A 26,991-nucleotide genomic window follows, 5' to 3' on the forward strand; every position below is an offset into this window, starting at 1 on the left:
CTCCAATGTAATCGTATTTGGAGGTTATTTTTTCCTTTTTTATCTACTTTTCTAACGAAAACAAAGAGCACTATTAATTGGTAATGATATCGTACAAGTCCAGAATTTTTTGAAGCATTGGCGTAATCTGTTTAGGATTCATACTACCACTTCTACCGTTCGTATAGTAACACACTTTAACACAGTTCGATCAGTTCCGCTCGCCAGTATACTTTTCGCATTTAATAACTTTTTAAAAGCTAAATGGTATCACGTACTGTTTAAGCGGAAGTTTGTATTTTATCATTGAAGATATACATATTATCTGTATGTAAAGTGTAAATAGCTCTAACCTAACACTCCATAACAATACTCTATTTATGAATCATTTCTTTTTCGTGCGTGCGTGTGTGTAAACAAACAGATATGGAAAAATTAACACATTTATGGAACGTGAATCAATTTATTACAAAATTAAATTGTTCACAAAGTAGAAATTTGCAAACGTTTTACATGTAAGATGTATTTTATGTATTTGAATATTTATATATATTTTGAGTGAATAAAAAATTGATTACATATTAAATATTTAATATTATTGTATTTTAGAGAAAGATGTAGAAAATTTAGTCATGGAATACAACTATCGTCTCAAAATTTTGGTCCTTCTGTGATGTGCCCATATTGTGGATCGCTTTGGAATACTATAGATCATAGCATTAGATTATCACAAGGTAAACCACTTTCTAAATCCATTAAAAAAATTGTACACTCTATGAATAATGGTAAGAAAAGAATACCTGAAGTTCAAAGAAGTTTAGCAGAAAAATGTTTAAAAAATAAAATGAATAAATTGGTACTTAAATGTTCAGTTTGTTCAAAAAGTACAAGAATATCATTTAATAAACCACAAAGGGAAAAAGTACAAAAGATTAGGACAGAAAGTATTGAAAGATCAAAAAAACGGAAGAAGAAGAGGACCAAGGATAAAACAGCTGGCTTAAATGTTTCTGGAATTTCAAATTTGAATAAGAAAAATATTCAAACCGAGGAATTGAAAGAAACCAACATAAAAAAAGTTGGAAGCACTGCAAATTTTATTACACCAACTCAGAAAATAAAAACGATTAATATAAATCGATTAAAAAACATAATAAATCAAGGTGTAACACCTCCAAAAAGGAAGAGTTTACATAGTTTCTTAACAGAGCTTTGTTGAAAATTAGTTTATTGTTAAAGTGTTTTATAAAATTTTCTATAAACACAAATTCACGTTTATTACATAAAAAACATCTGTCACCCTTTTATACATAAACCAAAAAAAGAAGATAGCGAGAAGAATAAAAAAATTGATATTTTAGTTTTCAAGTTCTATACTAAAAAATTGATTACTTTTGTACATTAAATACTAAACAATTTTCAATCTTTGTTTACTTTAATCGTCAATAATTGCTCTCTACATCACTGTCCATATGATAAAATAAATACACTATACATGATGTATCAGAAGCGAAACTTACATAATGTCGTTTATTAATTATTACCCATTTATCACTCCAGCGGAATCTCCTTCCGTACAACCTATAAAACATCCATACATTAGATGTCACGAATAAAATCCTTCTAATGGTATGAAAAATTACTATTCATTTCAAGATAAAAATAAACAGAATGTACGAGGATAAAACCAAATTCTAATCCACAATTGCAGATCTCTATTTTTTGGCAACGTGCAGGCGCGTGCGCGTCATCACGTCGTACTTTTCGGTTGCGAAAGTCATGCGTGAAGGTCTACTTTCGTGCATTTCTTGTTAATTCGGTCAGTGTGTCGGGGCAGGAGTACAGGAGAGGAGTTGTTAGTCACCTGAATGCACGCCTCGAGATAATCCCGCTCGGACATTTCCTGGTCCTTCGCAGGGGGAACTTTTCCCCGACGGCGCAGCTCTTGCTTGGCATCGTTCAAGTCAAAGATCGCCACGGGATCCAGCTTGCCCTTCAGTACGAGGCCCGCCAAGTACTCAATGTAGTGCTGCCTGCGGGGAAAAGTACCCAGAATTTAGTCGTGCAATGCACGATGCCTTTTCATTTACCTCGATCAAGTCCCTCTTGTAATGTTCTGGATCACGACCGTACCAATTCGGGGGCAATTTGATCCCCGCACGTTTCACGCAAGTCTCGAGATCGTCTACGTTTAACAAGGGAAGCGGTTCCAGTTGGGTCTCCCGGATCTTTCGAACTAGGTATTCGATATAGTGGATCCTAAATATTTGAATATTTCGTTATGATAAAAGGACACTATTTTTTTAACATTTGCATTATTTTTTATGGACCAGTGTTGACTCAAAGCTTAAACAAGTAAACATTTTTATTATATGTTTCCTACTTCTTTAAATAGATTTGTTTTTGTTTTTGTTTAATATAGTAACTAGTAAGTATTAGAAAGGAGATCGATAACCACGGAGACCTCAAAAGCATTATTTTCTATTTTATTCGCAAGTTATATCGTTCTTTTTTCCTTTTTTAATTTATTTTATTCTTAGTCATTTTTATTCTTTTTAGCCTTCTAATATGATAATTTGTACGAGCTTTTTTTTCGTATAATTGCAACGGTACCTTGGTTTCATCGAGAAAGGTATTCAATTATAAAAGTGGTGGTCGTAATAACGGCGAACGCATGCAGAGTTACGGGGGAACAAACAAATTACCTGCACAAGCCAGCGTGTCCCACAACGACATCTGAATTGCATACCGCATCTACAACACCGGTGGGAGTTTCTTTCTGCAATTGCACTTTGCACTTGCGCTCGCCAGCCGGACCCTCCGTGTCGTACTCGATTCCATTATCTCTTAACAGCTGTTGCAACTGCATAGGCTCCTTATCTCGAAGATAGAACAGACAGTTTCGTGGATGGTGCGCATGAAGGCCCAGTTTCGCGCAATACTGACTGACCGTGCATTTTGCTCCCATCATGAATGCCTTTCCGCAACCACAGCAGAATTCATACTTGCACTGGCTACATGTGAAATGCATACAACCTACGAAAAAGTATCATTTTCAGTATTTATCGTTAACATTAATCAGAAATTAGTATTTAAATTAAGAAATATCTTTTATCCAGAATTAATTGGCTACTCGAATGATAAAGATATATATAAAATATGCAAAGTATGTAGAGTATTCGTTACAATTTTCAGTAGGTGAATTAAATCTATAGTTAGCTTCTATTTCTTTTTATTCCTTTAAAAATGTTCGCAGTCTAATGATAGCAATGTATTTCAATATTTCAGGGAAAATTCATTTAGCAATTGTTTGAATACTTTATACTTAATTGAATACGTCGCTTATAAAAGCTCTATTCTTTGTTTAAAGTTAGCAGCATTTTAAGAAAAATTCATTGCAATCCAAGTAATTAAAGCTTGAGAGCTAGTTGAAATACTTTACCTCCCCTAGACAAGGAGTAGCGAAATTTGCATTTAGGACAATCTATCCCATTATCCGCGAGGTGCTTGGCTAAGCCAGCGGCTTGATTATCCGGGTCATTCTCGTCTTTCCAAGCAGCAAATTGCTCGCACGTAATTCCTTCGTGCTGTTTCTCCCACTGAAAGTGAAACCACAGTCAGAGAGGATGTTTGTCCGCGCTTACGTAACTTCCATTTAATTTTCGCGTAATTATCAACGTCAGCACGTACCGGTCTTCGACACAGTGCACACGTGACTGATCGACAATCGGGACATATTAATCTCTTCTGATCCGGATCGGCGTAAAATCCGCTTGAGCACTGAAAACAATACACATGACGTTTCTCCAATCGTTGACTAAAGAGGATTGTACGGTTTATAAAGAAGAAACACCTGAATGCACCACTTAAAGTTCGGATCTTGCATTAATGTTCTGTCTCTCAGCTTTCTTTGGAAGAGTTCATGAATCGGAGGATCTAGAAGTGTTTTCAATTGTATGTCCAGGTTACTGAAATATTCTAACACCTCGTCTTCGTTGGCGTCTTTTAGATTTGGCTCCTTACAAAATGGACAAACTGCGTCCGTGATATTTCTGTCGCTGATTTGGATGGTGAAGTAGTTCTTCGCGCACTCGTTGCAGCAACGGTGCACGCATTTCAGCATGGACACTATCTGGGATTAAAATTGTGTTTCAATTTAATTAAAGTTCAATTATACTGCAAATATTCATGGATATTTCAATTTCTGTGTACATTACCAAAGAATTAGAACTCAAACAAGGGTTTCATTTGAGTATTCTAATCTTTTCAATGTATAAATAGTACTTTACTTAGCATATTTTGTATACTCTTACGTGTTACAGTCTGTTTGTATTCCATATATCTTTGTAGGCTTCAATCTTTTACACATGCGTGAACATTCGCAGTCTACTCATGATCAGTTCAAATAAAAGACAAATAAAAGTTTTGTATTCTCAGATGAAATAATAGGTATTGTATTGCTTCGAGTACCTGACTCATCGCAAAGCGACCTGTACAAAGTTCGCATTCTTGTTGCAAGAAAGCCAATGCCGATTCTACGCTGGAACACTCTTTAGCCGCATGAAGAGCCTCAACGTCTCCAAACTTCAAGGCCAGCAAACTGGCGGCCACTTCCGCCTCATCGTAGTTCGACGCTTTTCCTTCCGCTAATAGGCGTCGAGCAATTCTCTGTAAGTGCAGAGGAAATTCTCACAACATTTACCTTACAGAGAATCATTTCATGGATAATCATGTCATCGACACGATTTCAGTGACACCGAATCGAGACCACGATATTTAGTCATCGACATGTTTAGATTACCGGCAATTATTTCACCGACAATGTTTTCATCGTCACCGAGTTTCGTCGACGATATTTACATTTGTGTCGTCGATTTCTACCGCGTACAAGAATTAGTCGACAACTATCAATCGGTGAATCGTTGATTGACAAGTGTTTTATGTTGTGTTGGATAGGAGCGAGTGGTAGAATCGGTCACGTTACTCGCTCGCACGAACAAGTCTAAACCAAACCAATACCAATTCGTGGGAGGGGGCAGGGGAATCTGATTTTTGGTCGAAACATATTTTTTTAAATCTGCTCAAATGTGCTCTGGACTAGATTTCCTCAAGCGAGATACAATACCAGAAAACAAGTTCGTACTTTGCCCGAGTTCACTGTGAACAGTTTGTCGAATTTTGTGTTGATCATCGATGTTGTCGGTCAAAGTTGTTCCTGATGAAGTCTAGTGTTGACCAAGTTTGGTGTCGGCGAAAACAGTGTCGGTCAATTTTGTGTCGATCAAACAATACGGACCTGATATGATAATTACACGTATATCACATTCATTTAAATATGAAAATACGATGAAAAATAATACCGAAATTATGAGATAAATTATGGAATTCTTGAGACTTAGAATAAAGATTGACGCACAGAATAGTACACAAGGACAATGGACATGCAAAAATACGATAAAAAGATACTACACCAACGTCTAGAAACGAGCTCTGCATATTTTTAAGGTAACGTCGTCAAATCCGTGAATAAAATATTAATATCGTGTTTATTTGTTACGGACAAACTACTGAAATTGACATTATGGAACATTAATACGTAAATGAACGATCGTAAAGAATACAGAATGACGAACACGGAATACACAATGATAGTAAACAATTAAAAAATTGCTCAATGCTTGTGTTCTTTGAAGCACGTCAAGAGATGTTTTATTCCCTGGAACGAAACGATCGTGCCGGAGGAGAGCATGTTATTCGCGTGCGTTTAAATTACTATAAAATCCCCGAAAGCATCCGACAAATTGGATGATGGAAAAGTCGTGTTCCACGATATTAAATTAAACTCTCGGTGTGCTTTCTTCGCGGAGCGCATACAAACCTCGAGTACGTTTTCGCGTGTACACCACTGTTCTGTTACTTTTTAATTTAAACACACAGCGGAGCAACGCGAAACAAAGTGACATGCTATACAACAGCAATATTAGTCACGGGGAGAAACAAGAGGAGTACTTACCTCGCGCAAACAGAGAAAAAGCCAACTGTACGCTAGTTGGGTGGAAAAAAAGAGTGTGCTTAAAAGCTACAGTCAAAACAGGGTTAAAATTTTAACGAGACTCTGTCGGGTATTTTTTCTCTCTTTTTTTCGTGCGATTTTTTTTTAAGTCTCATCCGCTGTTTCAACACTTTTGATCGAGCTGTTTGTAGACATTGGTCTGTCAGCGGCAAGTACTGACAAAGTCGACAATTGATTCTGACAACTGACGTCTACTGACCTCCCTCTCCGTTTTGGGAGATCCCCCTGTCTTCAAGTTGCCGCTTCTACTTTCCACGTATTCCCGTTCCGTATTTTCTTCGCCCTCGAACCGACGGATACAACTGGCTACCAAGGAGAATCGTTTCTTCGATGTTCCTCCCTCATCTACCCCTCTATCACAGCCTGTGCTCGCTCTACGACTCGCTTTCACTCGCTTGTCGCTCGTACGTCTCGCTTTCGCTACCTCAGTCTTAGGATCTGTCTTATTCTGCCCGTTTTTACCAGAGTTATCGTTCATCTCAAGTTTCCCCTTTAGTTTACCAGGCTTATCTTTAATTGCGTCTGTACTGTTCTTTAGTGGTATTAACTGTTCTTTTGGTTTTTTAATGGAATGAGTTTTAGAAGTGGTATTTTTTAATGTCTCTTTGGTATTGTTGTCTGAATTTGTCATTTGCTTTCGTTGGTCCTTTACGTCAATGCTATCAGCTCTCAAAGTTTCGTCCTCCTCAGACGAAATATAGTTTAGTTCTTTATTATCTATTTGTTCCACTTCTTCTATTTCTTCTTCTTCTTCTTCTTCTTCTTTTTCTTCTTCTTCGAAAGAAGAGTCTTTCACGTTCACGTGAGTTTCACTGGAATCAGAATCTTCTTGACTGTCATTATCAGTTACGTATTCATTTTCAGAATCTTCGAATTCAGAGTCGGATATTTTTGCTTTTATCGCGTTGATTGTTTCTTGTAGCATGATTTCAGCATCGGTTAGCTCTTCGATGCTGTCTGACGTGCGATCGGAAAGCTGCTTCCCCGTTTCTGATATTTCAGATTCCGTTGCGCTCTCGAAGTCGGAAGTGGAAGAGTCATTATCAGAAACTTCTTCCAGCTCGTATTCTTCGCTGGAAGTGGTATCATTTAAATCCAATTTCTTAGATATCGTTTGATCTTCGTTGGACCCAGTCACGTCTATTTCCTCGTCATTTTTCCCTGATGCCATCGCTGACTTCGTTTTTTCGCTTCTTTCGCAAGTCTTCGTCCGAGTGATTGCAGTTTTTACGATTACCGTCTTTTTGTCATTTAAATTTCCGACTTTATCCGGCTCAATTTTTCGCTCTGCTCTGATCTTCGAAGCACTTCCGGACGAACTACTTTTCCTTGCTGTTTGTTGGGTAATCGATGGTTTCGCCGAGGTGTTAGTTAACTCGTCACCGGATGCCGCTTTCAAAGATTGCTGAGAACTTTTTGGAGTCTCTTGCACTTGTGGAAGTCGACGTCTCGCTGTGAACACGGGAATCCTCGAAAGGAAAGAATATTTTAACGCGCCGTTCCCTTTCGAAGATTTTTTAGCCGTCATTCCACTATTTTTATCGTTAGTCTGTGCATTCATGATTGATTTTTTAATTTGTTCACAACCTTTGGACAACGTACTCAAGATTGTCGACTTCCTTCCCGGAATTACTTTCTTCTCCGTCGATTTGGAACCTTTTGAAACTTGCCTCTGTTTAGTATTAGTTGCTGATTTTGTTTTATTTATCGAACTGTTCGATGAAGCGATCTTAACGACTTTCGCGATTGTTTTTCCTGGACTTCTCCTTTGGTTCGACAAAGTCGATCTTCGAGTTATTTCAGCCGCGGCATCTTTCGCCTTTGCAATCGTCGCGCCTCTCGGGCTAACTTTTCCAAAATTCCTTCTCGGTATGCCGGTAGATTTTTTAACGACTTTCACGGGAGACCTCCTTCTGCCGACCTTTTTGGCAGGAGATTTGGATCTCTCCTTGACTGCAACTCTCGAGGTAACCGTCTTATCAACTTCATTTGCATCTACTTCATTATTTTCAACGTCTACCGCGCTTTCTCCCGAAATCGTCACGATCTTGCGTGCTTCGGTCGCGCTTTCTGTTTGCAATTTCGCCGTCTCAATCGGTTTTACTTCGTTTTCTGATGGACTTTCTAGAACCTTTATTGGCGCACAATCGTTCACCGCTAACATGGGAGATTCCATGATTTTAATCTCTATAGTTTCAGGTACTCCTGGAGGAACATCGTTAATATTATCGATGATCGAACACTCGGTCTCTGGATTTTTATTATTGGAATTAATGCTTAATTCGAATTTTAATATATTTACAGAATCTTTAATAAATAATGCAACATCTTCTTTCTTATCTTCTTCCCTTTCATTCTCTTCGATTTCACTCGAGCTTAGCGGACATAAATGGGACGCGTTATTGTTCGAATCCTTCGTGATACTTTCATCGTTGCAGGGAATCGAACTGGAAAATTCGTTAACGTTTCCAAGCACGTTAGGAACGACGTAAGTTTCGAGATTCGTATCGGTCAGATTTAGCTCGACAACTTGACTTTCTTCGTTCGAGTTCGATGCATTATACGACATATCGTTATTAGGAACAACGAGGTTCTTAGGAATGTTGTTAGTATCCGTAGAATTTAGCTTGTTAACGGCAGATTCGGTGTCCAAAGAATGAAAGGTCAACGAGGAACCGGAAATACGAGGGTCACTCGAGATAGTTACTATTGCCGGTTCGATATTCGCTATTGCTTCGCAAGCTGTATTTGCCTCGACCTTGTTCGAAATAGAGTCAGAAAATATCTCTTGGTCGTTCTTTTCTATTTCTGACTCGTTGTTCGCATCGATTGTTTCCATCGATTTGTTTGAATTATTTCGTTCCACGATCGTCGAAGAATCTTTTTTTATCTCTATCAAAGAGTCTTTTGTTACATCGTTAATTTTTGTAGGAGGATGATCGTCTTTGACAGGTTTTAAATGAATATTAATTTGCTCACGAATTTCTTTAGAGTCGACAGACTTACTTGCTGAAGTTATTGGCGAAGTATCGATTTTGTCGTTGCTCTGGGGAATGTGACATGCGACAGAGATAGACTGCTCTACTTTTTCAGACACATGCAAAAGTGCTTTCGAAGTTTCGTGTACGATTGTTGTTGGTTTGTTAGGAATTTCTTGAACTTCGGATTCTTGGGTTGATTTAGGAGTATTAGTGTATGGCCGTTTGGGAACATCGCGTGGAATAGCTTCGAAATCCTCCGAAATTTCGTGGATACCAACATTAAAATTTTGAGAAATCTTGTCAACAGTTTTTAAATCTTTCGACGCTTCCTGAATAGAAATGTTGGAATCATTAGAAATTTCCTTTGGACTAGATTTAGAATCTTCTGAAAATTCATGGTTAGCAATGTTGGGATCTGAGGATGCTTTCTCAACGATTGCTTTCAAATCTTTCGAAGCTTTCTGGATAAATGTTTTGGAGTTATTGGATATTTCCTTTGAATTAGATTTAGAATCTTCTGAAACTTCATGGTTAGCAATGTTGGGATCTGAGGATGCTTTCTCAACAACTGTTTCCAAATCTTTCGAAGCTTTTTGGCTAAGAATTTTGGAATTATTGGATATTTCCTTTGTACTAGATTTGGAATCTTCTGAAATTTCATGGTTAGCAATTTTGGGATCTGAAGATGCTTTCTCAACGACTGCTTCCAAATCTTTCGAAGCTTTTTGGATAAGTGTTTTGGAGTTATTGGATATTTCCATTGAATTAGATTTAGAATCTTCTGAAACTTCATGGTTAGCAATGTTGGGATCTGAGGATGCTTTCTCAATAACTGTTTCCAAATCTTTCGAAGCTTTTTGGCTAAGTATTTTGGAATTATTGGATATTTCCTTTGAACTAGATTTGGAATCTTCTGAAATTTCATGGTTAGCAATTTTGGGATCTGAAGATGCTTCTTCAATAACAGCTTTCGTATCTTTCAAGGCTTTTTGGCTAAGTATTTTGGAGTTATTGGATATTTCCTCTGAATTAGATTTAGAATCTTCTGAAATTTCATAGTTAGCAATGTTGGGATCTGAGGATGCTTCCTCAACAACTGCTTCCAAATCTTTCGAAGCTTTCTGGGTAAGTATCTTGGAATCAGTAGACATTTCATGTGAACTAGGTTTAGAATCTTTTAAAACTTCATGGACAATAATATTAGAACTTGAAGAAGTTTCGTCAACAATTTTTAGGTCTTTCGAAGATTCTTGAATAAGAATTTTGGATTCGATAGATGTTTCATCTGAGCTAGATTTAGGATTTTTTGGAACTTCGTGAATGGTAATTTTGGAATCATTAGGTATTTTTTTCAAGTCTGAAGAAGCTACGTGAAGACCAGTTTTCAAATCCGAAGAAGTTTCTTGAATAAGAATTTTGGGATCATTAGATATTTCATTTGAAGTAGATATAAAACCCTTTAAAACTTCAAAGATTATAGATGCAGGATTTTTCGGAGTATTAGGTATAATGTTTTTAGAATTTTCAGAAATTTCTTGAGTAAAGGTTCTATTTTCCGATACATCATGTGTAACGATACCAGAATCCATCGAAATTTCAGAGGATTTGGGATCACTAGGAATTTCATCGATCTTGGAATCTTTGGAAGTTACAACACTCTTAGGATCTGCAGAAATTTCCTGAGCTATTTCAGAATCTTTTGAAGAATCTCGAATAGCAACTCCACTTTCCTTAGAAAATTCATTTTGAGCAATTTTCGAATCTTCCAAAATTTTACACTCAGAATTTCTAACAAGATTATCCTCAGAAATTTTCTGCGATTCAATTTTAGAATTTTGGGAAACTTTGTAATCTACAGAATTATTTTCAAAGTTAACTAACTGAGAAGATGCTGCTACCTGGGTCACGACCGAATTAGTATGATTATTATCATGCGATATACGATCAGACATAACATCCTCAGATCTTCTATTGTCAGTCATCAAACTGCCATCAATTAATTTCACACGGTTATCATCGCTAGGTCGAGTCTCGATGATAGACGTTTGCATGTCGGATGATTCACACGTTCTCGAGTCACATACGACCGAGGATGATATCTTATCCGATAATGATTGTGCGCCAATGGTCCCGTTGTGTCTCATCGAGCTATTGCTTGTGAGTGATTCGCTGTTCAAAGATGCATTGTTAGGTCGAGGATCTTTGATGCCGGTCACGGAAGAGTTGCCAGCTTCCTTTAACGATGATCGTTCATGAATAGCTAGATCGTTCCATGTATGAATTTTCGGATTCGCGTCGAGATGATAACGATGGGATGAATCGACTTCTACCGAAGATACCTTTGAACTATCACTGGTGATTTCGTGTACTGGACGTGATAACTGCTCAGAATTAGGTACCTTGTCTAGCTTTTCATCGCTGTTAATATTATTCGCGGCTTCTGGCGAACTTACTTTAGTTATCGTTGTTTCAGGTTTCTCTCCACTCTGCAACAGTGTTATCGTGTCTCCTGGGACCCGATTCCCGTTAAATTTCACCTCCATTGTCGCTCTTCCTACGCTAGTATGCGAAATATTATCGCTTTTTTCGTTTTTACGTACCGTTTCGAGATCATGTAGCTTTTCGATGTCAGTCGCGGTCGTTTCGGTTGTTACAGTTTCGGCTACACCCGATACAAGCTCCTCTGCATTTTCGACGCTTCCCAGAGGTACATTTTCATTCTTGCCAGACCCAGTTTCGCTGGAAGCTTGAAAAGACGTGGAATTCTGATCTTCTGCTACAACTTCGAGAACGTTCGCTCGATCGGTCTCGTTGCTCGATTTCTTCGACGACAGCATTTGCATTGCCGATATGAAAGGGCCCAGTAATTGCTCAGGCAGCGATTTCACGGCAGATAACAGTGCCTCCACGGTGGCTACTTGCGTCTCGTTGCCTTCTGGACGAGCTTCCGGCGAGACGTTTTCAGAACTTTGATCTGTTGAGCCATTCTCAGCCGTAATTATCGGTGATTGCGCTTGTTCGATAACGTTGCCCGATTCTACTTTCGTATCTTCCTTTATAGGCCTTAATTTATCCAATGATCCCGTCGTTTCTTTACTCGTTACGTCGATATTCCCTGAAATCCCCGCGTCTCCGTTTTCGCCGGAATTTTTAAGACTCTTAATTAATTCTGTAGAAGTTGTTGCCTTTTGAAGGGACTCTTCGCCTTGTTCCAACATTTGGTTTATTAAGTCGGCTCGTTCGATTCCAGTTTGCGAAGAACCTCGAGCCGATTCGGACGTCTTCGATACACTTTCGGATAAACCTTGATCCGATACGTTAGATCGCAAAGGGACATTCTCCACTGAAGGAGAGCCTTTATCTACTTGCACAGCTCTTTGATGAGGATCAGAAGGATTTTGGGATGGCGATTCGTTTTTCTCCGAACGCGACGAAGAAGCTGTATCTATTTCTTGGCTGCTTTGACCGGCGTCTGAAATCTTTTGAGACGTCGTTTCGCTTTCTTTTACGCGTGAACCACCTTCCTCGTCCTTTACCTCAGCTACTTTCAAACTCATCCCCACCGTTTGCTTTACATTCTTTTCCGACCTGGTTACATCGCTCGTTTTGGCTTCTGCTTTATACGATGATTCTTCTACTACACTGGAAGACGAGACACTAACTTCTTCATCTACACTTCTACCTTCTTTTGTATCAGGAACTGAGATCTCTTTTATCTTTTGTTCGCTCGGACTCTCCTTTAACAAATTTTCTGATTGATTAGGGATGTCTTTCTCAATTAAATTTATCGAAATACTGATGTTTCGGTCGTTGTCTTTAGGTACAGCAGCTGGATCAATATCCTCGGGTAATGTGGGTTTAGTTACATCGATATTTTCTTTTTGCAATTCATCCGATCGAATTTTTTCATTTTCTTTCGTATGTGAAATTTTTTCTATCGTTAATTCTTTTTCAACGTTGATCTGATTATGGTTTAATAAATTTTCTGATAGATTCTGAACTTGTTCTTCAATCACCTTTATAGTGGAATTGTTATTTTGGTCTTGTTTTTCAGATATAATGGACGTATCAGTCTTATTAATTCTTATTAATTTAGTATCGTCTTGATTGGTTCGTTTTGGTTCCTCGTTCTTCAGTGTTTTAAGAGTGTTGGCTACATCGAGGTCTTGTACGGCCCTTGGGACCAGATTTTTATCGATTAGAACGATTCGATCGTCAGTGTTAACTTGATACAGATTATCAGGCTTATTACCGAACGTATTCAGGGGGTCTTTGTCATGTTGCCAGTTATCGGTCAGTTGTCTGAGGGCTGCCAGTTGCTTTTGAAAGTCGGCCTGCAACGCGACGAAATTTTCTACGATTGGTGACATTACCTGCTTCCTGGCTTCGGCGTCCGACACGTTGGTAACCTGTTCGGAACCACCCGTTCCACCACCGACCGCACCTGCTGTATCTGAAAATATTTCAACTTGATCATCGTGAATGAAAAGTTACGAACGAAACTATCGCTTTGGTGAAACGAATATTTATCAAATATAAAGATTTGTAAAATAAAAAGTTCGAGCATATATTTCCATGATACTAGGCAAAATAATCAAAGGATTTCTATTATGCACGATTTCATTATATCAATCAAACAAATAGTATGATAAGGATTAATTTTAAGAGGATTATTTAAGAAATCCAAAATTACTTTTTAATTATGAAATAATACAATACATCTGCGATTTTATTATACAGACTATACTTAAAAATTATTTAATCTATTTTTTATTTGATATGATCAGATAATTGATACATAATATTTACTGACCTTCCCGCGGTGCAGCCTCATCGTTTTCCACCCCAACCGGAGGACCCCAGATTCTCATCAAGAACGGCTTGAGCTGATTCTTTTGCAGCTCGAACAAAGCCGCGTCCTCGGCACCAGAATTATTTTCCAATGATTTTACCACTTCCGCCATTGCGAAGTTGCCTTTCTTCATAATTTCCTCGCACTATCAAATTTCCGTTTCATTTTTCTCATAATAAAATTCAACATAACATTCGAAAATTAAAAAGACTGTTCCAAAAAGACAGCAACACTTTCCGTAATTTCACTAAATCAACAAAACTCAACTAACGTGCTACAAGTTCATAGTCAACTAATATCCATATTAATACGAGCTTCCTTTCGCTTCTGATAATTACAGATGCAATTTAAATATTGGAGCTGTCTCTTTGTTTCAATCCTTCAATTCGAAAGATTCTAACGAAAAATACGTCTAAAATTCTTACTTTTAGCTGTCTACGTTGAACAGCCATGGCGACAGCGTTCCAAACGTCTCCCTTTGTAGCTCTCAAGGCCTCTTTCGCTTCGATGGCGGAAAGCACCCCGATATTGTTCTCCTTTAGTTCTTTTCCCTGAGTAGTAACTAAAACTTGTACAGTTTCCACCAAATGGGGCCACTGCGTCTTCAGCCAGTCGATCGGGTTACTTGCACCCTGTGACAAGGCCACCTGAACATCATCCGTGGAATAGCCGTGTTTTTCGGCTTCCCTTAGAAGCTCCACGATCTCCAAACCTTGTCGTGTCAACGTTGAAATTCCCTGTGAACTTGGGCCAGGTTCGAAGAATCTTGGTTGGCTCGATTCCTGAAACACGAAGAATAATTCGATTGACGATGACTAAAATAGACCTACGAAGGGTGCACACGTCAAAAACAGTTGTAGGAAGGTCTCATCGTTGTAAGATGCACTTTCTGCAGAGTAACAACAAGAATTGAACAATCTTACAGGCTTAAAACTATATTAAGGCTAGTCTAGAACAATCTATAGCACGTAACAAAAATTTGTTGTTTATTAGATTAATGGTCACACAGTCGTAGAGAAATTTGAATGGAGAGAATATTTTCTTAGAAGTTCCGGTTGGAATGATAGGTAGAAGTGGCGCTGTAAAAGGTTGTAAATTGTAATTCCTGCCTACGTTCACACCGAGGCTACGAAACTGGCACAATCGAAATCGTGTGTTAAATTGTATTGGAGATTAGATCGGATTAGAAACCAATAGCTCTCGAGGGATAGCTGTCAAGTTTACCCTGGAACGGTAATAAAGGTGGGTGGAGTCGATGGAATTTCTTCGTGTACGATCTCTGCTGGGACCGCTGATCAACTGCTGAAGATACTGCTCCTGAATCGTTCGCGGATACAGATCTGGACTATTGGCGAATCTAGTTTGTTCCTGAAACAGACGCTCGGCATCCTTTTTTATTAATTGTAAGTCGTTTTATGAGATTGCTAGGTCTTTGGATGGATATATTTTAAATGCTTTGTGTTAACGCTAAAATTACCATGTTTGTAAAAATGACGAAGTTTTCTCGAGTTCTATTGTTTTTGCAATTACTAAAAAATACGCAATTGTCTTTGAAAAAATTACGGCTGACTTTTATTGAAGTTGCTATTTATTTTTAATTATGGCCATCCATACTATGAGACAGGAATCGATCACTGTAACGTTTGAGTTACTTTTGATAGTTTACAAAAAATATTTCAAACGAAAGTTCATTGGTATTAATTCAAGAATCTATTTTGGGAATGTTTTTTAGTTAATTCTAATAATCTACTTCTGACATTTAAGAATATATTCTTGATAGTTCCAGTGCGTCTTTGTTACTCATCTTCCAAAATTATCAATCAAATATCCTTCTCAATGAGCTTGATAACTTTCAAAAGCCAAAGATGAAACTATTGTAACTCGTTTTAAATAATCTTAAATATTTGAATCACGAGACATTTGTTTCGATAGAAGACCTTGGATATCTACATATTAATCTTTCGTATTACCTCCGCGTCGCTGTCTTCATAATATAATAATCCCTTTGAGGTGGATGCAGCTCTTACGAATCCAGCGCTACTTCTTGCTGGAGGATAGTCGTACGTCTGAAAAGTATATTTCATATCCCGTTCGTGCTTCTTTTACCTTTTACCAATGACCTATTTTGCGATAAAAAAAAGATGTCCTATTTTCCCTTACTTGAGTGGAAATGTTCTGAGGAGGAGGAGAGGTTCCGGTGGAAACTGAATGGCTTTTTGGAATTTTCCCGAGCATTGGTCGTTTTATTGGCTCTTCCTCATTTATTTTTGAAGAAACGATATTGCTTGGAGCATCGGTGCTCTTGGTCGTCACTGATATATCGTTTGCTATCAATGTAGGCTCGTTTCCTATCACTGACGAAGATTCAACGATTGATTTTTCTGGAACTATCGCAGGAGAATCTTCGTGCGTCGCGGAATCTGTAAATTTAAGTAATCAGGTCATGTTTTTAGATGTTAACTTGGTAATACCGTGGGTAACGTTGCGGATGTTTATGCAAATTCATATTTTCATAGATTAAAATTTGAATCCAGGCAAATATTTGTTTCGTTCATCAAATATTCTTTTGGGTATTTTACATATTTGCATATATCCGTATCGTGTGCATTCTTTGTTTTCTTGCATTTTAATTTTTGTATAAATACATAAACATCCGTAGTCTCTTTTTTACGAATATTCGGAATCTTAGACTTGAATTAATGAGAAACGTCATTCTGATGCAGGCTGTTACCTTCGTGAAATTATTACGTAAAAATCTTCACAGTACAAGGAACGAGGCATTAGAATCATCGAAAATACAAACAGGCAGGATATACATATTATTTTTGTCACTCTTTAAGGATTTGTATATTTAAAAAAAAAATTTTTTTTTTGCAGGTATGAAAAGATTAAACATTTTCTTTCTGTTAATGATATTCAGCTTCAAGACCAGAGAATGTTAAGATCTTCAGGACTTACAACGAGAAATAATTCGACAACGAATTGCAGGTGGAAAGAACATCAGCCAAATGCACGCTCATGCTTGAAACTAGCTCCTCTTGAATGAATAATAATTGCGTCAGACATGATCTTAAAAAAAAGGAAGAGAAATGAAAATGAACGAGAGAGTGGCTTCATTTCAAATACGACTATGCATTTGGTATCCACTGATTGTGTAGGAAACACTTTTCATGTCTCTTTATTATTCATCCAAGGGTATACATCGACAGAGGACAATCGTATCTTTTATTCAGCTGTTTCTTTAATTTTTGTAAAAAAAATGGAGGTAGGAGAAACAGAGTGTATGGATCGAGGAAAAAAGGAAGAAACGCTCAAGAAGAGAACAGGTACAATAATTCTAATCACTGATTCGACTTGGTACCAAACGAAAAGCTGATTTTACGCCTTGCTCTACCTTTGTTCTTTGTGGAACCACTATCCCCGCTCTCTTCGCTGTTTGAAATCTTTAACAGGCTGGTCTTCTTTTCCAGATCAGGACTAGGGTTGCTAATGTTGCTGGACGTAGTCGCTAATTCATTTTTGGGAATCTCACTTAAACCACTTTGAACATCTTCTTGATTTTCTTCGCTACTTGGTGGTAACGCGCTACTCCTCGTTTTGCAACAAACTACGCAGACACGATCCTTTAAATCGTTTATAAAAGTACAATGCTCACATGCCCATTCCTCTTTAGGAATTTCCATCGTGGTACTCGTTTCCTCTCTCAGTTTCACATTTTTCGGTGACTTGTTACGTTGATCCACATTCGTTGATCCATGCTTCTCTTCTTTGCCTACCGATGGTGATCTTTCTAAATGTTTACTTCTTTCATTTTCCATCTTTTTTACTAAAGCTTCTTCTCTTCTTTTCTCTTCTTCAATAAATCGTCTAACTTCTCGATTTTCTGTCTCGATATATCGCCGAGCCTCTTCTTGATTCTTATTCACAGATCGCGTCACGTCACGATCCTCATTTTCACGTATCTTCCTAGAAACTGATTCACGAGATGGAGTTTTTCTAATGCTCTGACTATCAGAATCATGGGACGGCATTCTTCTAACAGAAATTCTCTCTGCTTCTTCCATTTCTTTTCTCAACGTAGACTCTCTTCTTGAGACACTTTCTCTATCACGCGAAGCTTCACGACTTCGTAGATTCTTCGTAGCACGTGGTACATCGTCTTCATCCCTATTAGATCGTGAATTATCAATTCTTTCTACTTCTTGGATTCTTCTAGAGGCTTCTCTGGAAGGAGTTCTTCTGGTAATTTGTGTGTCACTGTCTATAGAGGACCTTCGGGAGTCTCTACGAGAGGTTCTTTCGAGATCGTCCAAACTTACTTCTCTTCTCACAGAGGAAGCTCTTCTTGGAATCATCTCGTCGTCCCTTCGTCGAGGAACCATCTCTGATCTGTCGAAGTGATCGTCAGAGGAACTGGTTACTCTAGAGCGTGTTTGTAGCGTGGACTTTCTGTCTGAAGAATCATCGTCGGTGCTTCGTCTATGACGATAGCTACCGTTTTGAACGCGATCTAATCGCGAATCCAGCCTGGAGAGTCTGTGTTCGTCTTGGTCGTATCGTCGTCGTGAATTTAAAGTGTTCTTTTGAAATTCGTCATGGTTCTTTGGTGATGTTGGATATCGTTTGATAGAGTGACTCTCGGACCATTGATCCTCTGTACTGGTCATTCTTTCTTCTGACATTAGCCGTCTGTAAAGTATCGAATTATTACATTTAAAATATTCCAGAATCTTTTTCGTAGAATCTGCGACATTTAGATTGTGAATATTTATACAATTTCATATTTTAGTGGAGATATCTAAAGAGATGGAATCTGGATTTCTTTTTCTATTGTACGGTTTTACACGAGCCATTAAACTTATAAAATAATTTAATGAACATTTCAATTTTAATAAATTTTCATCTCTATATTTTACAATTGACAAAACTTTCGTTTGTGTGACTGTAATTAACTCGATTAAGTGAAAAACAAATTTTGCTTTAAATATATTGGAGTGATAATTTACATATTTTTGCATATCACGTATACTGCGTACACTTTTCCATCTCTGAATTTTCCACAAACCCATAAACATCCGCAGTCTACTAATACGAATTTCAAATTATTAATCAAATTTCTAACTTACTCGCGACGATTTCTATTTAACAAATTTCTAGACCCATCATCTTCGTGGTAACTTCTTTGCCTCGTACTCCGAGACACACTTCCACGTCTGGTGCCCCTAGAACTTCTAGAGAGCCTGTCGTCGAAATCTGATTCACCAGAGTCTTCAGAACTAGCGTCAGACGGTGATCCCTGCGATCTTCTCGATCGTGATCTGCTAGCTAATGATTTCCTAGATTTCAGACTTGGTGATGGCGAGACTGCTCTCGATCTTCTACTGGATTTCATGCTCCTCGCTGGGCTATGTGATCTTGATATAGAACCCGGATAGTGCGGTGGAAGCATTTGTGACGGAGGGAATCCCATGGGATAACCCCACATTGTTGGGTGATTTAGACTCATCGTGGAACCACCCATGGTCATGTCCCATGGTGGATTCGGTGGGTACCACATTATTGGAATACCTCCAGGACCTAGATGCGCCATTGATTGAGCCTGCAATAAAATTCAATGGTAAATTTAATATAATATGAAATGATAAATGTTCAATCACTGATAAATTTTATGGATTAAAATAAATTTCCATTACATTATTAATTCCAGAATATAAATATTTATAATTTTTACGGCCGATAAAGCTCTTCTTTGTTGCTAATAACGCGTTCGATCATTGTTTATTAGAGCTATTGTATTATAAAAATAAAAATTTGGAAGATAACAGAATTTGTTTTTTAATAATTTTATGAGATCTTAATTTGTTTTCAATAGATTTAATACAAATATCTTTATACATTTATCTCGATACGTGACATATATATCTTTTTATAATAATATTTTATAATCATAAAATAAATCTGCATTTACATACGATTAATTCAAAAAACAAATTCATACAAAAATTTCTTTGTATAGTTCCAAAATAGAGACCACGTCAGCTAATGGGACGACATTCGTTTGTGATGTTTAGTTTAATAAAATTACCTGATGCATTCCTGGACTCCACATGTGTGGCGACGATAAATCGCAAACACTGGCTGATTGCATCATAGATCTAGGTGGCGGCGGCGGTGGTACCGGAGGCGTAAGTTTCGGGCTGCCTACGCTCAGTGGCCTTGTATTCAATGTATCTCTCGAGATATCAGAGGGAGGATGCCTCCTTCTGTTAGCATCCTGCGCTCTCATTGCTTCCTGATATTTCCTGTACCTTTCCTGAATATTCGTACGTGTGTTAAACAATTCATGTTTCTATCTTTACCAGCCATTTTACACGTTTGTTAAATACATATCTCGTATTACTATTTAATACGGAGGCACACTGCCAAACAGCACTTAATAGACCAAGTACTGAATAATGCGTGAATGATTCAAATATTAATTAGTTATTTTATAATACTCGATGAATAGTAGAAGCCTACTGAATTACCGAATAATGTTGCGGTGTACGTAATAGTAAATGGTATTCGATGAATAATAGGTTGCATTCATTAAACGTCAAGCACTACTATTGAATAATAGAGGGACGTGTAAAATGTTTATTAAAGTTTTCTATTAGATTGGTGCATATGAAATGTCGTTCGTATGAAATTCGAATTTGACGAATAAATACGACTCGTTAAATTTTGTTCTACCGTCAATTATTAATCACATCGACTGTTTCACTTGGAAAGATCATCCCCTATTCCACCAAAGATTTTTTAATGTACAAATCGTTTTAAAAGAAGCTGTAACAGTTACAGTATTCTAAGAACTTTAAAATTGTAGAATCGGTAACTTTTATATGTAAACCTGGAATAATGGAATTAGTTAATCATTGAAAAAGTGTATTGTGTCGATACTGCATATTGTAATTGGTTCAATTAAGTATATGTGTATAAAAATATATTATCTGAACAAACATCATTTTATACGCACCAGTTTAATGTTACGACAAAAATAGTTGACAAAATAGTTTACCTGCAGCGTAGACATTTTGTCAGTCCCTGATCCTGATCCGGTTCCATCGTTGGTGATAGTATTTACAGACTGCATGGATTTCGACACTGTTTTCGTGTCAAGGGTGGCTGACAGTGGCCTGGTGGTGTTTGGAAGAGCTCGCTTCGAGCTGTCGACTCTTTCGATCAAGGAGAGATTCGTAGATCCCTGGTTTTGCGTCGATTTAGCCTAAGCGCGAAACCTGAACTTTATTACATGGCCATCGTTTGGAAACGTTGTCGTTTTTCCATCATGATTGTCGAAAACGTTTTCTGTGTTTCTTTTTTTCGTGGATAGACGACGGTGGAAAAAGGTATTCGAAAGAAGAAGAAGATGGCGGGTGTTCGCGGTTGAAGGCAGCAGCGCTAAAATTAAATTGCGGCGACGTGCGAGGCTAAATCGATGATAAACAAAGCGTTAGTAGAAAAGAAAATAAATTAAACGATGTCCTCGACGAATCGAGAATGCTTGCAACTTAAATAACGTGAACGTAATAAATTAGACTTTTAATAAATCGATTCTTAATTCTACGTTAGCGACAAAGAAATGGCGATGATCAGTATCATTGCTGTAAGCTGAAAATAATTATCTAATCTGTGTAACAACGTGTATTTTTAGTGAATAAAATATATACATATAATAAAACGATGTTTTAGTAACGGTACGGGAAATACGAAACGGTGTATGACGGTTAAATCGAACCACCGTGTTCACCGTGCTCTGCCATATTCACCGTCGTGCCAGTCGCTCGAAGACAAAAGCACGAGCATACAAAATTTGCATAGTGTTTCCGTAAATTGTGTCAGCACGTATCTTTTCCCGCCGTTACGTTATTATCGACAGAGTTGAAAGAGTGAACAGGTATCAGTGAATACGGCAGTAGTATTTTTGCGGTAACGTGGTGTATTAAGAAGAAACAACGTCGATATACAATAATAAAGATCTCTATAAAATCTGTCGATGTATCTGTGGAACAACTCTTAGACGACTATTTAAAGCTCGATGCGACTGACGATGTTCGATTAACAATCTTCACGGTGCCTCGGTGTGACGTGTTCTCGCAGAAATCAGCAAAACTGGCGCCGCTCGAAGCGTGGTACAGCTAACAACGAGTAAGAAGCAACATCTATTCAACAAAACAACATTGATCGATAAACGACTCGAGATCACAGGAGACAAAGTTGCAATTGCTCTTTGCGTTACAAGATTCGCGATCTTCGCAACTTGGTTTCCGTTGATCTCGATACAATCCACTAACGATCGTCCGAATAGATTCTGGATCTGAAGCTCAAAGGTACCTAAGATCGACAAGACGTTGTCAGCCTGAAAGAAAATTCGCGGAAAGGGGTGAAAGCTTCAGGCTAGGTTGCATCCTACCTGAGCGCTTTTGCGATTTCTTCTTGGCGGTGGGATTGGTGGCGGAGACGATACATTTTCCCCTTTTGGCGGTAGAGGTGGTCGCGTTTTCGTCGCTAGATCGGTTAAGATTCTTCTTCGTACGTGATTTTTTCTTTTTGGGTGCTTGTGGTTCATGTCATCGCAGGCTTCGCAATAATTCCCATTGCAAATATCACAACGAGCGAAGACGTTCTCGGTGCCACATAGGGCGCACTTGTACGTCGTGCCCGGTGTCGAGGACTTCTGTGCTTGCGGTCGGGTCGGAAATTCGATGATCTCGTAGTCTGGGTCACCACAGTCTCCGGAGAGCGATGGCGGTGGGACTTTCGGTGGGGTCGGTGGTTGGCGTTGCTGCTTCTGCTCCGCATCCTTCTGCTGTTGCGCCTTTTAAGGATGAAAGATTGCGTATTTAAGATTGATTGAAAGAGAAAGAAGAGAAATTGACGAGAGAGTTACGCACCAGTACCCAGTGGGGCATGGACCTTGCCATGCGCAACCGGGTCGATGGGTTCGAGATGGCCATCGGGCGCCATTTTTCAGCTCCCGGGTTCTGTAAAACAGATATTCAATAATTATTGCAGGAACCTCGAAGAATTTCCACTTGAATTCTAACATAATGTTTATTAGTATAACTATATCTTAGGAAGTATATACATTTTTACGTTAACGGTTATGAATGAAGTTTTCCTAATCACAGTTATTGTTACGCTTCTCCAATGATTTTTATCCTTGTCAGATGAAAGTACATTAACTTTCCGTTGAAGTTTTGAGGCGCACGTGTAATGATATATGTATAAAGCTCAATCTAATTGACAGTTATCATTTATTCAATTACTTAACGTTATATATTACTTAAAAGTAAAATTAGTAGAAATTTGTATAATATATGGATTGTTCCAGGACACCATAGAAGTAGTTAAGAGTAGAAAAAATGAAATTGATAAATGCAATCGCCTGCACAATGAATCTCTTTAATTGTTTGTATAGGTGCGATGCATTCTTGCAGTCTCGAATTGGGATGACAAGCTGGCAGCATCTAGTAACTCGTGTTCAGCTGCCAAGCTGTACGTGAATTCATGTCATCGCACCTTGGACTGGGTGTCTGAGCAGAGTGACTTCGCTAGACGAGATTTTTCGAATGGATCCTCGAGAAAGCGTGACGTCACACGGTTGATTCTTCGCCGGAAGAGGCCAAAATCGAATCTATTTTTACGAGGAAAAATCGTGTTCCGCGTCTCGAAATAAAATCGAGCCACGCGACGCTATATCTCTTCGCGTTGACATGTATACGTAAAATACATAAATATCGCACCGTGATCCTCTCAAATTTATTCAACCTTTCCTCGATATTTAATCCAGACCTTTTTGAATTTATTTCAATTATTTCCATTTACATTTTCCGTTTTTTACAACTGTTTACGCGGCAAATATATTTCGTTCGTTAATGAATTTATGGATTAAAGAAAAAGGTTTTTTTATGGTTCATCAGTTTATGGTTTCGTAATTTCGAATTGTATTAAAAACATCGAGATTCTTTAATTTAATTCGATCGTTTACGTTTAGCTTCACACTCTTTTAAACTTTTTACGCAAGAAATATATTTTACTCGTTTGTGAATGAAAGGAAAAGTATTGCTTTCTTATTTTCGAATTGTATTAAAAATTCTTAAAGAATAACAATTTTTTCTACTAAAGAAGAGTAATTTCGCGGTTCCAGCCTTCGTTGCGGCATGAGTTCCACATGCATGAATTAGTCCCTCGAATTAGAGCCCTATATCTTTAGAACGTTTACCCCTTCTGTTCTTCTCGACTGTCCACACTCTTTTGTTCTACTACGAGAGCAACAAAGCACCTAATTCCCAAGAATTGTAAATTTAGATTCCGCCACGATCATCATAAGAATATTCTGTCTCAGACAAAAGTAGAGATAAAAATTCCGACAAACATGCGAATTTCATCCGACATGTTAGTTAATTTTAAGGTGAGAATTGCCTCGATAAAAAGCGAACGTGCTACACGAAACTCTATTTCCCGACAAAATTGCAAAAGTCTACAAGAGTTGGTCACGTTCCAACTTCTAGCTCCTCCCTACCCACTCGAGTTTCTTCTCCAAACATTTTTCTAACTATGTAATAATATCCCTTCGCGAGCCTTATTATCTTCCATCTAACGAGCAAGCATCAGTTTCGATTTTGTAGTGAAATATTCATCGCGATCGTCATCCATCACTTCGAGAAATTTCAAAACCGATTATAGGAAGAATCGTACGGAAAGAAACTGATTATTCCACACTGACACGTGTCACAAATCACGCAGACCCCGGAAACCAGCCATAAGTACATAAAACTGCGTCTCCAAGTCCGATCCAACTAAATTAGAACGCTATATATATCCATTCCTCTTGGTGGTTTCACACGAAGCGGAATATTCAGATGCTTTCGCCGCGATAGTGTCACCGAGCTGCACGCCTGTAAAAGCGTAGCTAGCATCGCGTGTCTTCATAAACAATCCGCTTTTCAATCCCCGGTTTCTGGTCTGCACCGGAAGAAAAAACGTGGAACTGCACGTGAAACCCACGGAAACTTCCGACACGAGCGTATATCCTCTCGTGTCTTCCGCGGTACATACACACGAAGATTCGCATCGATTGTGCGTCTTACGATGCACTTCCGTTTCACCTCGCGAAAGTAAAACCGGTGAAATTCGCTGGTTTATTCTCATCGATTCTGTTTGCCTCTCATCGCGCTGCTTCGTCTCTCAATCGTTTTAGATTTACATCCTTTTGAAACAATTGAGAAAATTTAAGTTTGTTCGATTATCTGTGCTGTATTTTTGTGTAACATTCTTGTTGTCTAACATTCTTACATCACGTTTCTATGCAAGTTCGACGATAGAAGGCCTAATGCTTTCCAGAAACACCTATCTTCTCAAGCTTCTTTAAAATAATCACAAAAATGACATAAAACATGACATAAATCTCTTCCATTGTTGCCATAGGTGTAACGAATTTTTGTATTTTCGCATTCTTACATCGTCACTACTTTATGCAACCTGGATGCCGCTATTTTATGCGAGGGAGAGACCTAAAACTCCCTGGAGTTTCATTGAAATAATTACAAAAACGTAACGTGAATCTTTTCCATTGTCCGCATTAGTGCGGTTTTTGCTCCATCGCATCGACACTCTTCCACACAGCCTGAGCAAGATAAAGCTTATAGCTCTCTATATAAAGTTTTTATTTCCTCAAAAATACATTTTTCCGCGAGAAAGAGAGAGAGAGAGCGAGAGAGAGAGAGAGAGAGAGAGACAGACAGACAGACAGACAGACAGACAGACAGACGGACAGAGAGAATTTGGGAGAATTTCAAGGCGTCGACGAAGAAAAGAGTAGAAGAGGGTAAGATGGTGGAAGTTGTACGCGGTGGAGCGTTTCCAGAGCGATGCACTGTGTTATCGGCGAGCACGTAGAAAACAAAGGACGCACTATGGGCCCGGAATCAGGGAACGTCACGCACGGGCACCGATACGCGGCAGATAATGGCACTCGTGAAAGGAAGATCGACACTCACATTCATGTGGGACCTCGCGGAGGCGATTTCTCCGGTTTTCCTCGGGAACTGGTCGTCACGGTACTGGCTGCTTCCGACCGTTCGGCACTGCTCGTCGTCTACAAGAAGCTGTTGCATCGCCACCAGCCGAAATCTATTTCCGTAACGTTGGCTCGCTGGACCGATGCCACCGTTTTACCGAAGTCTCCCCGTTCGCGTAAATATATCGCGACGCCGCGCGCGTTTAGAAGCGTTAGAGCTGGCACTCGCTCGACAAAACCCAATGGTGTCTTTGTACGTTCTTTAGAGACACGCTACATAGAGGGATCTGAGCTTTTTTGTGCGACCGCGAATTCCATCGGGAATCGCGATGGGAAAATTGGGACAATTCGTGTGGGACGTTCGTCGGAGATTTTGTAGGGTGGAATGGAGGAAATATACACACGAGAGTAACTAATGGTGCAACTGGGAAGAGGGTGGTTCTATGGGACAATATGAGTCGAACATGTGGAGTAAGAATTTTTTATACGAGGCCTTGTTTCTGGAAAACTTGATTTTAGATATCTGTTTGATACGTTGTTATTGACTATCTAATGCAATGTGATGATAAATAAAAGATATAAAGATATGAGATATATGAAGGTACAAAAAGGAATATTAATCTGCGATGAGACCAATTAAGATATAGTTATGTAAATGCACGCTTAGAGAAGACAAATTAATGATAAGTGACATTTTTCATCTTTTACAATAAAACTCAATAGGTCAACCAACCTTCAATTATATCGGGACTGTGCTTCGATTTATTTTTGAAACTAAATATACATTTTGGCTATCCTGATGGTTCTAAAAATATCAATTGTCGTAACATTAGCTTTTTTACTAAAATTTCGTAGGTTTGTCATCTATTTTAAGATATTAAGTTGTTCCAAAAGTTTCTTCCCATTTTTTTATCCATTTTGTTCTATTACTAGAGAATGCATCATACGTAATTCAATAAAATAATATGAAACAGAAAATGTTGTGCATTTATTATTTCCTTATAAAACGAAAGAAATTTTTGGGACAATCTAATATTTTGGATTT

General features: G+C 38.3%; 2 protein-coding genes across 2 annotated transcripts; one reads left to right on the forward strand and one right to left on the reverse strand.

Annotated features, from left to right (window-relative positions):
• The first annotated feature begins 364 nt into the window (after window positions 1-364).
• Window positions 365-1,503, forward strand: LOC139986653 (uncharacterized). Its single transcript, XM_072002139.1, has 2 exons — window positions 365-494; window positions 589-1,503. The coding sequence occupies exons 1-2, from the start codon at window positions 406-408 to the stop codon at window positions 1,196-1,198; spliced, it is 699 nt and encodes a 232-aa protein (XP_071858240.1). The 5' UTR covers window positions 365-405; the 3' UTR covers window positions 1,199-1,503.
• On the reverse strand, window positions 1,191-26,086 carry Lubel (Linear Ubiquitin E3 ligase). Its single transcript, XM_072002142.1, has 22 exons — window positions 25,927-26,086; window positions 22,819-22,908; window positions 22,338-22,742; window positions 20,943-21,149; window positions 19,971-20,198; window positions 19,012-19,484; window positions 17,280-18,574; window positions 16,046-16,305; window positions 15,856-15,951; window positions 15,110-15,274; window positions 14,311-14,667; window positions 13,847-14,030; window positions 10,241-13,486; window positions 6,252-9,589; window positions 4,450-4,647; window positions 3,833-4,111; window positions 3,670-3,759; window positions 3,422-3,578; window positions 2,685-3,015; window positions 2,113-2,238; window positions 1,844-2,012; window positions 1,191-1,560 (listed from the first exon to the last, which is right to left on the reverse strand). Exons 1-22 carry the CDS (start codon window positions 26,041-26,043, stop codon window positions 1,531-1,533), a joined length of 11,841 nt encoding a protein of 3,946 aa, XP_071858243.1. The 5' UTR covers window positions 26,044-26,086; the 3' UTR covers window positions 1,191-1,530.
• Window positions 26,087-26,991: the final 905 nt, after the last annotated feature.

This window comes from Bombus fervidus, chromosome 4 (assembly GCF_041682495.2).
Source record: "Bombus fervidus isolate BK054 chromosome 4, iyBomFerv1, whole genome shotgun sequence".
NCBI classification, from domain to species: Eukaryota; Metazoa; Arthropoda; class Insecta; order Hymenoptera; family Apidae; genus Bombus; species Bombus fervidus.